The sequence below is a fragment of the Ptychodera flava genome, chromosome 1, assembly GCF_041260155.1.
Source record: "Ptychodera flava strain L36383 chromosome 1, AS_Pfla_20210202, whole genome shotgun sequence".
Lineage (NCBI taxonomy): Eukaryota > Metazoa > Hemichordata > Enteropneusta > Ptychoderidae > Ptychodera > Ptychodera flava.
Genome location: NC_091928.1, coordinates 18,923,094 through 18,937,598, shown reverse-complemented (window position 1 = coordinate 18,937,598; position 14,505 = coordinate 18,923,094). Strand labels below are relative to the sequence as shown.

Here is a 14,505-nt window from a genome sequence, read left to right as displayed (position 1 = left end):
CCTTTGCTTGGGTGATCTGATCAATGATGTTCAGGATACAGAATGCACAGTTGTTGAGAACAACCACCTGAAGAATACTCAACAAGAAATGCGGGAACATAACAGCAAAATCATTAATAAGGGTACCAATGTCGGTTACAGCCGTTTTGACTTTAGTATCATGAAGATTTTAAAGAATGTAGAAAGCATGACACAACGATACAAAGATCAAGATAAAGAGGATGCTTTTATGAATGAATGGAAGCTGGTTGCCCTGGTTGTTGATATAATCTTCTTATGGATGTTTTTGATTGCAACAGTTGGCTGCACTGCTGGTATTCTTAGTCAGGCCCCTAAAATTGTATAAATTTATTCTGTGCCAGCATCTATCTTACAATCAAATAACAGGGTTCTGAACATGAATATTTTGTGAATGGCAACATCAATCAATCAATCAATCTTTTATTACTCAACACACACTGACAGAGAGTGTGGTATGGTACATTTCAGATGAAAGAACAACATGTCCAAAACTGAACACCATCAAATGGATATTAAAATCCAAGTTAATTGAATTGAAGTACACATATCACTCTGACTGTACACAGCTAATAGCTACTGGAGGGTCAGCAAACACCAGAATTCCTTATAACTGGTCAGAAAATTCTCCCGAAAATTCTGGTCCATAATCTTTTTCATGTTTTCTACTTTTTCTTAACACTCATAGTGATTGAAAAATCTGTTCCGCTTTTTTCTTCAGAAATATGACACTTGCATGTGAATAACAAGTGAAACTCATCATATGTTACATTACTATCACATCTCAAGCAAATTCTTTCATTTAAATGTAAATGAGGTTTACATTTCCTACCAATTTCAACACGCAAATTATGATCACTCAGTATATATTTTGTCAAACTTTCACATAACCCGGAATCCGTAATATCTCTTAAATATTTTTCAAACCAAACTTAGGCTTGAAGATTCTATAAGTGCGCAATTTGTTACCACTTCCATTCTTCCTTGAATCATTGAAAAGGGTTCTCTTCCAAGTTTCTAAGTATTGCTTTTCATACTCATGTTTTAACTTCTTACATAACTGAGAATAAGAATTTACTCTAAATGCACTGAAAACACGACTGTGATTGTAACTTCCCAAAATGTGATGGACAAATTTTGCCATATAGAATTGATTTGTATATTTTCTCTAAGTGCGTTTGTCAAACTATGGTTTCCTGGTAAATTATTTAATCTACACCAATTCCTTATCACAGGGCTTTGGACATGACTATAGTAATATGCTTTTTTGATCACTCCACCGCAAATCATGATATAATAAGTCAAGAGTTTTTTGAATTGAAATCTTTACTCAAGTTCATTTGTTATATGACTGTTGGGAAATTATCTGGCATATCTTGTTCAGTGTAAACATTTTTAAGTATGTCATAGAAATGTTAGTTATATAATTGCTGTATCATAAAAGATAAAGATTACAAGAGCAGCTCTTTCCTGTGAAAGGAGACAGGCAAAAGTAAGTTCCCAGCAATGAGTTAACACTTGAGTTGTGTTAATGCATGAAACCAGTTGAGTCATGGTGTTCCCCTGGATGGACCCTCAGATGGCAGGAATCTAGTCCTGTCTATATCCATCTGCTGTGAGGGAAAATGCCATGCATCTGGGTTTTGTTGCCATCACAGCCTAACACACTGGAACTAAAAGTAAACAAGTTCACAAGCAAAATATGACATATGGGAACCTGTTGACATTAAAAAGGTGTATTTAAAATTGATCTTTTCTGTGATTGTGCAATCTTCTGTGTGAAATGGTATCTAATGTGAAGGCTAATTGAGTATCAGTCCTGTTCAGCAAACAAATATTCCTAAAATTGCTTCTGGATATGTATAATATAGTTGTTTTTATTTAGAGTTAAATTAAGTGTATTCTACTTATAAAATTAGGAAAAGTTTTTAATATTGTATGTAGTAAAATTGTATTATTTTTGAATCAAGTAAGACTTTCTGGCTTAATGTAATGTAGTTGTGATGGTGAGAATAAAAAAAAATCAACACTGTAAATGTTTGTTTCCTGTAAAAATTATATGATTCTGTCTATCTGGGAGTCAAACAGAGCAAAGCATCTGAAAACAGACCATGAAGAACATTGTGACTGCTGTTGGCAGTTGTAGTTAATTTCAAGAACTAAATACTTCTGAAAGTGCGGTATGTTAAACAAAATTTAACGTTAAATAAAGGAGCCAATAGTATAAATGAATGTGAATTAAAAAAGACATCACAATGAATCTGCTGACCAAACTTTAAAGCTGTTAGACAAGCTGAGTCAGAAAAGGAGATGTTGTGGAAAAATTAGCCCATAAAATTTAAATTTGTCTATAAATTTAAATTTGTCAATGATATAATAATTTCCATTAATCAGAGAAAGTAGTCTTTGTTTAAAATATGTGGGTTGTCTACCCGGATATTTAAATTAAATAATTTCCAGAAATTATACAAGAGGTTATTTCAAAGAGCCTAGTCGACCTCGATGATGAGTGGTCATAGACATATAAAAAAATTGGCATTTATGTGTGCAAAAATTACACATCTGAAAGAACTGATCCCGAAAAACAAAAATACCGCAATTATACGGTGTCGCTCAAATTTGATCAGAATTGGTATATACCAGTATGGTTACCAAAGATCAACAATAAATATTGTTTCTATCTGTTCAGTGCAGGAAAATTCTATGTTAATATTATGACAATGATTTCTGCACAGTACAACCAGAAAAATAATAAGAAATATTTAAACCAGAAAAAAAGAATGACAAAAGTAAATAAGGTCTGAAACTTTAGGTACTGGATGTCAACTTAAGCAACATGCACAGCACTACAGCTAGCCCCTCTTAGTTTGAGCATAGACAGTCCTTCCCCCCTCTACTGTCTATGGTTTGATCAGGTCTGTTAATATGTAACAGTTCATAAACAATGACAGGAAATGACTCAAGCCTGTTTCAGTCACTGGCATGCCATCACTCCTGCACATTTGCAGGATTTCCCTTTTTCTTACCTCATTTGCACATTTTTGATACTGACATGTTCATTTGAACAAATTCACATCTCAACCCCTGCATCTACCTGTACACCAAATACTGAGATTGTAGCTTTGGCGGTATGGGAGCCTTTGTGTGTGAGGGACATACATCCACACATATATACCCACAAACATACAGACATACAGACGCCACCGACTCATCATATAAGCTCTTTTAGGTATTTATATACAAAACCAAATATGAGCTAAAAAAAGACAAATTGGGAAACCAGGGAATATCTGATTTCAGAAACAAGACATTCAATAAAATATGAGGAAATCTCACAAACCTTATACTGCTTTGCACAAAATTGATATAGGTGGCCCAGCAAACATATGTGTCAAGTATCAAATATCTGAGCATAGGGCAAAATTGAGGGCAAAAATCCCCAAAAGAGCAGAAACATAATGAAACCTCTTACACATGCTCAATGCATTGCACCTTGCACTGTAGATGCTTGATACTCATGCTCAGAGATGTTGACACCTGAATTCTTGATAAACAATCAGACTTCTCTACGCAATGTAGAAACACAAGAGAAACTATCACAAAATTTTTTTTTTAATAATTTACCGATTTGAACCAAGTCTAACTATACTGTTACATCATCATATTATCAACACAGCAAATTTTATTAACTTTGGTCTTCATGTCCTTCAAGTCTTTAATGTCGTTAATGCAGCTATGGTCATTACAAACTTATGCACAATCTATCAGTAACATCAGTGACCCTGACCCTCTGCTTAATGGCAGGTTTGTAAACAAGATATGAACTGAAAATGCTCACGTGTTTCATTTTATATTGCATTTATTTGCAAATTTAAACCTTTGCCAAATGTTTACAACTTCATTGAAAGTGTTATGATCAACATAATGAACAATATTCACGATAGATCAATTCTAAAGGTCATTAAGTATTCAAATATGTAATAAGCTGAAATGAAAATAATAAATTTCTTTGAGTACTGTCATTCTATTGCCACTTAATATAGCACGTGTAATTGCCTTTGGTCAAGTCCTTCAAACTGTAAAAGCTCATTAGATATGCAAATTATACATTGTCTGATATGAAATTGTGAAATGACTTTCAATATTGTTTTAACCTGGTATAGTCAATGTATATAGCATGTTTTGCCAACTTTGATCAAGTAAAGCCCCGTATATATCCCTAATTAAGAAAGTTTATTAAATATGCAAATTAGGAATTGACTGAAATGTTCTCATTAAATATGCAAATGAGGAATTGGCTGAAATAAAAATGTTAAATAACTTTCAATAATGATGTATCATAGTATCTTTAATGTACATAGCAAGTTTCATCAACTTTGGTCAAGTCAATACAGATAAATATGCCTAATTAAGAAAGTTCGTTAAATAAAGAAATTAGAAATTGGCTTTAAAAAATGCTTAACGACTTTCAATAATGTTGTATTATAGTATCTTAAATATATGTAGCAAGATTCATCAACTTCGGTCAAGTCAATTCAGAAATATATATCCCTAATTATCCCTAACGTTCATTACATATGCAAATTAGGAATCGTGTGAAGTTAAAATGCTTAATGACTTTCAATAATGTTAAATCATAGTATCTTCAATATACATACCGAGTTTGGTCAATCATGATCACGTCAAATCAGATATACATCCCTAATTAGGAAAGTTCATTAAATATGCAAATTAGCAACTATCTTTCATGTCACCCCTTAATGGTTCCAACTGCTGATATATTTTGGTGTGATTAACATTTGTAGCAAATCCCATATCCAAAAATCATTAATTATGCAAATGAGCAAAAATCGGACCAACAGACAGATAGACATTGCTTGGACATATGCTCACGTGTGTGGACACATGAACAAAAAAGTTGTGAAAAATGCCGAGTCAGCATTTTTGCATCAGTGCATTTCGGGAGAGACTGCATTAACTTGCATGATACCTGAAACCCTGTCCATGCCTGACCAACTCAGTGACAAACAGAAGATTATTAATCCCCCACCCCAAGGTATGAATGTTCCATTGTTATGTTTATCTTATCCAGCTGGTGCCATAAGATTGTAGGAAAGGCAGGTCTGTGAAATTGATCCTCTGATAACTAAGTAGGGAAGTAGGGTATTCCTAAGCTAATGGAGCTTTCTTGTAAAGGATTTTTCAAAGAAAAGCATACAACTATGATTCTCTTTTAAAAGTCAAAAAGTCAAGCCCAGTAGTATGGTATTTGTTTTATATTTTTCAATAAAGCACCTTTAAGTGGATCATTTGTGAAAGTTTTATGAAATTGACAATAATGTACAGTAAAAATATAATGTGCAAGTTCTTCATCAACAGATAACTCTTTTTTTTAGTAGAGAAATAAGCTGATTTTCAGTTGCATCGTTTGGGAATTGCTTTTACTGAAAAAGTTCTTTCTTTGGACTTTGTATTTCTGATAGACTAATAAAAAGTGTGTTTCATCTTCAATACTGTTGGTGTTACACTACAGTTTCTTTCAGTAATGGGAGTTTTTGGAACAGTTTGTCTCCCTTTTTTAATTGCTAGATCATGATTGCTAATGCGAAGTTTGGTGAGTAATTTTCTTTTCTCACCTTGTAACTGTGTTAAGTAGGGTTCTAATCTAAAATTTTGTTTCATTTTGTTGTACATTCTTAGATTACTATTTTCATCAGTGATCAAATTTTTCCAAAAGATTTCATAATTGTTTGTTAAATTTGTTTTCATTAATCCAGTTATAACTTTGTGGTGTTTACGTGATGAGATTTATCAAGGAGAAAGTCATATGTCGGACTATGTTATTGAATTTGAACGTTGATATACACCATGCCAGAAGTATGAAATGACACTTCCTGATGCAGTTTGTCAATCAATTTATGAGATAGTGTAGATCTATCGCAAAATGAAAGACAACTTGTCTTAACTGCGGCATCAGATATGAAACTTTCTTCAATGAAATCTGCACTGGAACGTATTGTTGGTGATAGTCACTTCACTCAAGATGGCGACTACAGGAGTGCTACGGCTTCTGCCAGTACGGATAAAGATAAGCAAGAGTCAGCTTTCTTCACGCAGAAATCTCAACAAAATAGAAGTTATAGACGGATTGATTCCCAAAGTTCAGCAAGTCAGAGGTCAGCAAGTCGTTCACTCAAAGGGACAAATCCACTTGATAAATTTGGCAGACGTACTAACTGTATGATTTGTCAGTCAGTTTTCCATTGGGTTAAGGGACTGGACATAAATTACAGGGGGGCGGTGATTTTGGGGGTTGGTCACCATTTTTCGCACAAATAAAATTTTGTGCAAGCCAACGGGGGAGGGTCACTTTTTCATGCATCAAAGTTAAACTTGAATGTGCACATATTGAAGAATATGGAATACTGAAAATAAGAGAAAATACATCCTGGCAGTTTCATTTTCTGCCATTTCCATTAGTATGTCATGAATTCTACTTACCAAACCCTCTGTTGTGCATATCATTCCTATATAATGACTAAAAGTTTCAACTTAGCCTTTCAATAACTAATAGCGAATCAACATTTCGGTGAAATTCCAAAATCCAATTTCTTGCACACACATGCACTTGTAACCACCTTAGTCTAATCAAGTACATTAATATCATTATCAAGCATACATAAATACACTGATTTGCCAAGTTTTGTATTTAATAAAAACTATTCATAGTTTCCTCATAGACTACAATGTATAGTGGATCAACATTTCGGTGAAATTCCAAAATCATATTTCTTGCATACACATGGACTTGTAACCACCACCGCCTTCGCCAGTTGTGTTAAAAATTATTCATGAATGACATGGTTTGCCAAAATTTCAGTTTTGTTGATTATTCATTGTCTGTAAGTGTAGTTGGTGTAGGTCTTAGTTACACCAAGTTCGGCTATGAGACATTCAAAATAATAATTCTTACTGACAAATACAATGTTATTGGCAGCTTTATCAGCAGGGAAAACAACATATTTGTCATGGAATCAAACACTTTACAGCATCCGGATCTTTATATACAGAAGAGGGTCTTCTGCCAATATGTGATTTTGGTCAGCAAATACGGCCACAGACTATTTTCCTCACAGATTTGACCCGTATTGAAATTTTGTAATCATACAGTATCAACTAAAATATCTTTGTGTCAAAAACATTTAAATGTATAGTTTTATGCTACAAAATTCAATAAGAATGAAGAAATTGTTGTTAAGGAGATATGAAGCATTTCAATTGTGTTAACATGATACATTTAATGCAGACAGGCAAATTTATTAACGTGTCTTCAAAGAAGAGGGAATATTATTAACATATTTTAAATATCCTGTCTTAGAGATCGAAAAACAAGGTTGCTTGTTAACTGTAATGTAAAGCATCCTTTCATGCTGTATTTTTCATTTTTTGTATGAAGTAAATGTGAAATGATAGAAAGTAATCAATGAAGATTTATAAAATCATAAAAAAAGAAACAGTTTGTCTTCATCGGTAATCAATGTTAATATTTTGAAAATTTTGTATCAAAATATATTATTTTCAAAACAATTGTACTGTATCGTTTTATGCTTCAAAATCTAATAAGAATAAAGAAATTATAAAGAAATATAAAGTTTCATTTTAGGAAAGATGTGTTTGACGCAGACATGCAAATTAGAGGAATATTTTGTAAACAGATCAAAAAACTTGCAACCAAAAAATCGAAAATCAACATTTTGCTGTCAATTGTAATACAAAGCTTTTATTGAGGCCGTATTATGCGTTCAAGAGTAGTCAATCAAAGAGACAATGTAAAGTATTTCAAAGAGATCAATGAGGGCCATGTCCCTGAAGTTACTATAGATGATACAGAGGATATACACAAAGTGACAGCAGAGGTCCTTTGGCAATACTGTGCATTCTTATGGCAGGAACTGTTTCAGTATGGCTCATACTTACAGAGCCCCCTATAAACATGGACATTCATCAATAGCCAGCATACCGTCAATGACGCTGTACCTTCTCTAATGTGTGGCCAGGTCAGGTAATTGGTTGTTGGCATGGAGTTATTGGTAAATAGTTGATGATGTAGGGGCATGAGGTGAGATATGGACCCAAAGAACCCAAAAGATGATTAAATACTCAATCAAAAAAATTCTAAGCTACAGTATAAACTGCCTAAAGATAGTTCAGTGTGGAAAAAAGGTTAAATAATTCAGAAATAAGAATTAACAGTCCAAAATAGTAATGACGCACTTCCCTACTGACCTGAGTGCATGTGAAATACACAACCTGGCATCTGTAAATTAAATGTATACCAAGTGATCATTTTAAGTCACTTTTAACTGTTTTTAAGGGATATTCCAAAGAGTCCTGTGGAAATGATGAAAAACGCTTATCTGGTCTTGTGTTTGTAAAACCTCATGGCTGATAATTGTCATAGTATTCAAAAGAAATTGAAAGTGAAGAATTACTGTTTTTAATAGGCATATTTTCCTTGAAATACATGACCGTGTAAAGAATATAGCTAAAAGTGTTTAAGAGTAAATTTCTTTTCAAAAAATAATTTAATCTGTGACCAAAGGATTTTTATTCTTTGAGTTTACAAATTCAAACATTGCAATTTGTTCAATCATCTTGTGCAGTGCAAAATTTATAAAATGACTGAAAAATAAAAAAAATTAGCAGAATTACAGTCTTTGTGATGTAAAATCATGGGTTGACATCACGATAATTGTTAATCTGTTCGAAGTACTTTCTATTATTTAAAAGAAAAGTTCATGCAGAAACGGTAACATATATTGTCAGCAATGTAGTGTTAATTTTGACTTTACATCAAAATATGCCTTTGCTGGATACCAAATATGTAGGGCGAAATATTAAATCAGCCGTGTTCAGCAAAATCCACACAACAGCATTGATCCTTTTCTAATTTGATTTGATTTGCTTATGTTATCCTTGTATGACAGTCAGTACAATATGGAACTTGAACACAACACAGTGAATAAGTATGCTGTAAATGAAATGGTGTGGCTGCATCCACATGCAGCAATAGGAGTGCCTTTGTCTCTCACCCCTCATTTCCAACCTGTCCCATCCCTGAAAAAATAGTTTGGTCTTATATTTATAATGTTAATAATTTCTGTATTTGTTAAAATGTGCGCATCTCAAACACTTTTGATCATAAACATTTTCATTGTTTTTTATAGCTGACCAGTCAACCTGTTTATTTTGAATATTTGCGTTTTTTCTCAGTATTTGACATTTTCAGAATAGCTTCTTATTCAATTTGTCATTTTCTAAAAGTTAAAATGCTCCTTTGTGTGGTCAAGCTTTCCAAAAGCATCAAATGTTGTACTTCATATAGGAAGGTCTGCCTCTAGAGGGCGGGCATCATGAATAGTGTTTGTTAGTTATTTCCTCCACATAAACTTCTGATTGTACTGTAAACATTGAACATGGCCGACGTCCGATTTTCCTGTCTAAAACTTTCACTCATTTTCGTTCATATGACTCTGAAACTCAAGGAAATGATTGGGAAGAAAGAGTTATCTTGAAATATTGAGGTACTCGCCGATATTTTGCAAAATTAAATGAGAAAAAATGCAAGGAAAATGCCGACAGGCTTACACAATGACCGTTTTCAGACTCAGAGGCATATGATCATCTGCAGATTATACAACAGGCCCATATCACGTGAGGCCATGAGGGGATATCCACGCAACTCAGTACCAAACACTAGCGCACACAGGGTGAGCAAACACAAAGTGAGTACCCCTAACATCAGCTCAGTAGTCTGTAATAGATCGTAGTCAACTAAGAACCTTGGAGAAAGGCTTACATGTAACACTGTGGCTATGCCACTAAGTCCCTTTTGATTTTTGTCACAGCTCAAAATCGTTCTCCTACACCTCAACCTGAACCATGAACACCCCCACCAGTTTATGATATGACCCATCACAATGGCATAACGTCAACGGATCTTGACAGACGGAAGTATTGACAGACGGAAGTAGTTGACACCAGCATACTGGTTTTCAACTCTAATACCTTCTCTGTCTATAAATAGACACGAGAAGGTAAAAACTGCCATCTATGCCTATAAAGATGGCAAAATACAATAAAATACAAAAATTACAGATTTCATCATTATTTTGACGCGTTATAAATAAGATAACCCCTACAAACCTGTGTACCAAATATCAAAGCTATCAAATAAGCAGTTTTCGAGAGACAAATTTTTGGATCAAAAATGGCAAAAATTGCCCTAAAATTACAAAATTGCAGATTTCATCATAATTTTGATATATCAACTTCAGTTTATCACTACAAACCTGTCTGTATACCAAATATCAAATCTGTCAGACAAGTGGTTTTGATGAAATAACCATTTGACCAAACATGACAACAAATTCCTTGAAAATACAAATTTGTATATTTCATCACAATGTGAACAAATCTAAGTAAGGTCATCCCTAGGGACCTGTATGCCAAATATCAAAGCTGGCTGACCAGCTGTTATGAAGAGGAAGATTTTTTACCAAAAACACCTTTTTTGAGCTTATTTGCATATTTTCAACAATATCAAAAAACAAAAAAATATGTTTCTCATAATCATATTTGGCATCTACACAACAAATATCAAATCTGTACGTACTGTGGTTCTCAAGATATTTGAGTGGACGGACATCCTCACAAACGGACATACATACATACATACAGACAGACTGACGCCGGACGCCGGACGGATACCCATCCCAATAGTTTCTATAGACTATAGTCTATAGTAGCTAAAACCAAAAAAAATAACAGATCCCCTATGTCTTCCAAGGGAAAGCATTGAATATTTTTTGAAATTTTATCATCATAAAGTATCAGATATATTTCTATCAAAACCATGTAAATGTATTTTTCATGCTTCAGAAGGTAATAGAGATAATGATATTGAAAAGAAAATATGAAGCATTTTAAATGATATAACAAGACGCATTGACGCAAATTTGCAAAATGAACAATGTTGCTACAATGAAGGGAATTGTTATAACTGCATTTAAATATTGCTTCATAAGATCGGAAAAGTACATTTTTCTGTTAACTGTAATACAAAGCATCGCTTTCTGCTGTGTAAGTGTTAAAGGATAATAAATTGCATTTCATAAATTCAACAACAGTTATGTTCCAACATGCTGTGGTTGGCTACCTTTCCATGAATTTATAGTGAGAGTGGGACTGCCTAATGATAGGTACATGCTTGCAAATGATGTCAGTACGTATTATCTGGTACAAATGCACAGGTTTTCCACTTTATTGTGTTGACTATTAAACGGAATACAATAGCATTGTCAGCTGAGGTTTTCTCATTGCGTTATACTCAATGTCATCTTTGAAAAGTATTTTTGGTTAAGATTCATTTTGTGTTGGCATACATCGATCCCTATCGGCACCTGGAGGATACTCAATGCAATAATTGTAGCCCTCGAGCCGTGTGCCAGCTTTTTATATCATGATGGCTGTGTCAAGCCAGCCCGTAGGATATTTTCCGATATCCAATGGAAATTTTGCCACAGTCTACATGTAGCTTCTGATCATAAGTGATGCCATGCCGTATATGGTAAGGAAATGGTCAATAGAGTATTTTCCAACTTGAAAACTATGGTTTAATCATAGACAGTCATCTCGCTTCTATTGCCTGTGGTCACATTCAGTGAGATCGAGGCAACATGCAAGATAGCAGCAGATTTGAAGAAAAACTTCGTTCAGAGTCATTAAACTGTTGTTTTTTAGCTCGAATATACACTGTTGACCATTTCGTTAGCACAGATGGCATCATTGATGACTCGGAAGCTAGACTATAGTAAATTGTCTTTGAGGTAAGGAAAGATTTGCCGCCCATGCGACTGTTGTGTGCTCAGCAGATCTGCTGAGCAAAATTTGTGTGTTTTCATGGGAAGAAATTGTAGCTATACGGGCCTGGGCTGCACAGCCTACGGGCCGGGCTGCACAGCCAACACGACAGAAAAAGCAGGGGCACAGCTCTGGGCTACAATTATTTCAGCAAGGGTGATACATGTGACTATTCTATTATTTGTTGTAATTATCTGTTATTATTTCTACTATTTGACTACTGTTTGGTTACTGTGTTGATGTATTCACAGTGGTGTGCATATAACAACCACTGCTACTGGATCGCAGCACTATTGCATTCCTTTTTGTCAAAGGATCCATCACAACATATAGCAGTATCATCAATGCCTTTGGTATTGTTCGTAGATTCAATCATAAATGCGAAGGGGTTCACCATAACATCCTGAAATCAAACAAATTAACAGATTTACATGATTGTAAGAAATGCACACCTCAATCATGATCCACACTACTTTCCCTTTGTGTAGCATCATACACAACACATTGTTGTCAGTTAAATGCTAAAGACATTGCCATTAAGGTGAAGGGGTTCACCATAACATCCTGAAATCAAACAAATTAACAGATTTACATGATTGTAAGAAATGCACACCTCAATCATGATCCACACTACTTTCCCTTTGTGTAGCATCATACACAACACATTGTTGTCAGTTAAATGCTAAAGACATTGCTATTTAAAGGGACATTATTGCTACTTTTGACTTTTTTTCAGTTTATCGATGACTGAAATACCAAGTCAAATCAACAGAAGACTCAAATAGTGACCATGGATGGCTTCAATGATATGTAAAACCACCTTCTTGCTCTTTACAGCATGATTCAATGTTGATAAGGGTGTCCGCGCAATTTGAACAGACCGCAATGATTGAACCCCAGCACATAACGAATATTACTATGCATACGTCAACTGCCAACCAACAGCGAGAACATGAGCAGCCTGTGACCTTCACACTAACTTCAGCACAATGAATGTCGAGGAGCACATGCATGAACAAATGCACATCTCACAAACTACTGCAAAATAGTGAAACTAAACAGGGCCGGGCATTTATTTTGTTGTAAGTTTAATTGATTTTACTATCAATGATACCGACTTTGAAACAGAAAAAATAGCTTCAATGATGACACTGTTGCTCTTCAGTGCATTTAGCAGCAGGGATGCAAGGAGAGAGGTTTTGGGAATGTTGCTCCGAAAGCTGCCAAGAAAGGGTTGAAATGTGAAACTGTGATAAAACCTATATATTGTTTTTTTTAGCAGTGAGCATCTAGCTTGGTAAATGTGCCATCTCATTGCATACATAACATCTGCCATGATGACAGATTGAGTTCATTGCCAGACAACTGCAATGCATCAAAGAACTGTACTTTACACACAAAAAAATAATTCCGAACAAACTTTCTTTGTATCACTGATAGCCTTGATTTTCTTTGGATATTGTTGAATGGACATATTTATGAAAGACATCACTACAGCTGGTCTATGACTGACAGTAAATTGATTTTTTGTGGAAACTTGATCGGCCCAGCCAAGTATACATGCTTACTCATAACAGCTGGACTGCGACGATCACAATATATATATATATATATATTGTAAATACTATTGTAAATATTACTGTAAATACATTTACAAATAATATTATGCAAATGTTTAAGTGACTGAGAAAGAAATTTCTGAGTTTGGAATTTTTTAACATTTTTTTGTGTAATTTTGGCTTGATTAACTTGGTCAGATTCTTGATTTGGTAAGAGTAGTTGAAAGTTTCATCGAGGAAAATTGAGCATGACATTAAGTCTTTCACTTTTGAGGCAAATACTACCTTAAAATACTACAACTCATCTTTCTGGGCCAAACTCCATCCCTAATCAAATATACTGAGGACCTCAGATGGAACTTGACGATATTTACTCAGGACAAAGCCTGTGAAGACAGCAGCAATGTCAAATGTGTGACAAGGCTATTCTTAAAAGTACAGAATATTTTTTATAGTTTACAAAACTTGTGAAATTACCCTCACTGTTTTGTCTATAACAACTTTACAAATTACGATACCAAGCACACTTGACCATATTTCATTAACAGCTTCTGAAATAAGAACATCATTAACTCGCAGAGTAAGAAAATATATCACCTTATTTGAAAATGTATGATAAATTGACAGACATCTTTCCATTTATCCCCTGTATCAAACATCAGAACACTTTGGCAAGTAGCTCTTGATTTTTTTTATCTTTGTCAAATATAAGAAGTAATTGACAATATATGACAGGGTTTTTACGATTTAACAACTCTCACCTGCTTGAAGTCATTTGCTGGTAGGGTTTTTGAAGCACCTGGTGGACAAAATGTGAAGTAATCAGAAAATCTAGTATTCTGCAATATTGCTGCAACATCTGCATCTACTTGGGCAATTTCTCCTGTCTGCAACAAAAGCATAAAAATTAGTGTTAATGACACTACACTCCCATTTTATATGGTACACATGAAATTGCATTCTATCAGAGTGGTTACTGAGAAAATTCAACTGCAAAAAATCTTAT

General features: G+C 34.3%; 2 protein-coding genes across 4 annotated transcripts in view; both read right to left on the bottom strand.

The window, feature by feature from the left end:
- Nucleotides 1-14,505, bottom strand: part of LOC139132056 (VWFA and cache domain-containing protein 1-like) — a 236,752-nt gene that overhangs the window by 80,585 nt on the left and 141,662 nt on the right. The window lies entirely within an intron of this gene.
- LOC139132078 (arsenite methyltransferase-like) overlaps nucleotides 10,861-14,505 on the bottom strand; it is a 47,706-nt gene continuing 44,061 nt past the window's right edge. For 2 of the 3 annotated variants that reach the window (XM_070698477.1, XM_070698472.1), the window contains exons 8-9: nucleotides 14,261-14,386; nucleotides 10,861-12,343 (exon numbers count right to left, since the gene is read on the bottom strand). In XM_070698477.1, coding sequence (XP_070554578.1) covers nucleotides 12,215-12,343; nucleotides 14,261-14,386 — 255 coding nt within the window. In that variant the 3' untranslated portion in view covers nucleotides 10,861-12,214. Of the gene's footprint in view, nucleotides 12,344-12,435; nucleotides 12,505-14,260; nucleotides 14,387-14,505 lie in introns of those variants that run through there. The other variant, XM_070698484.1, reaches the window with a different exon arrangement.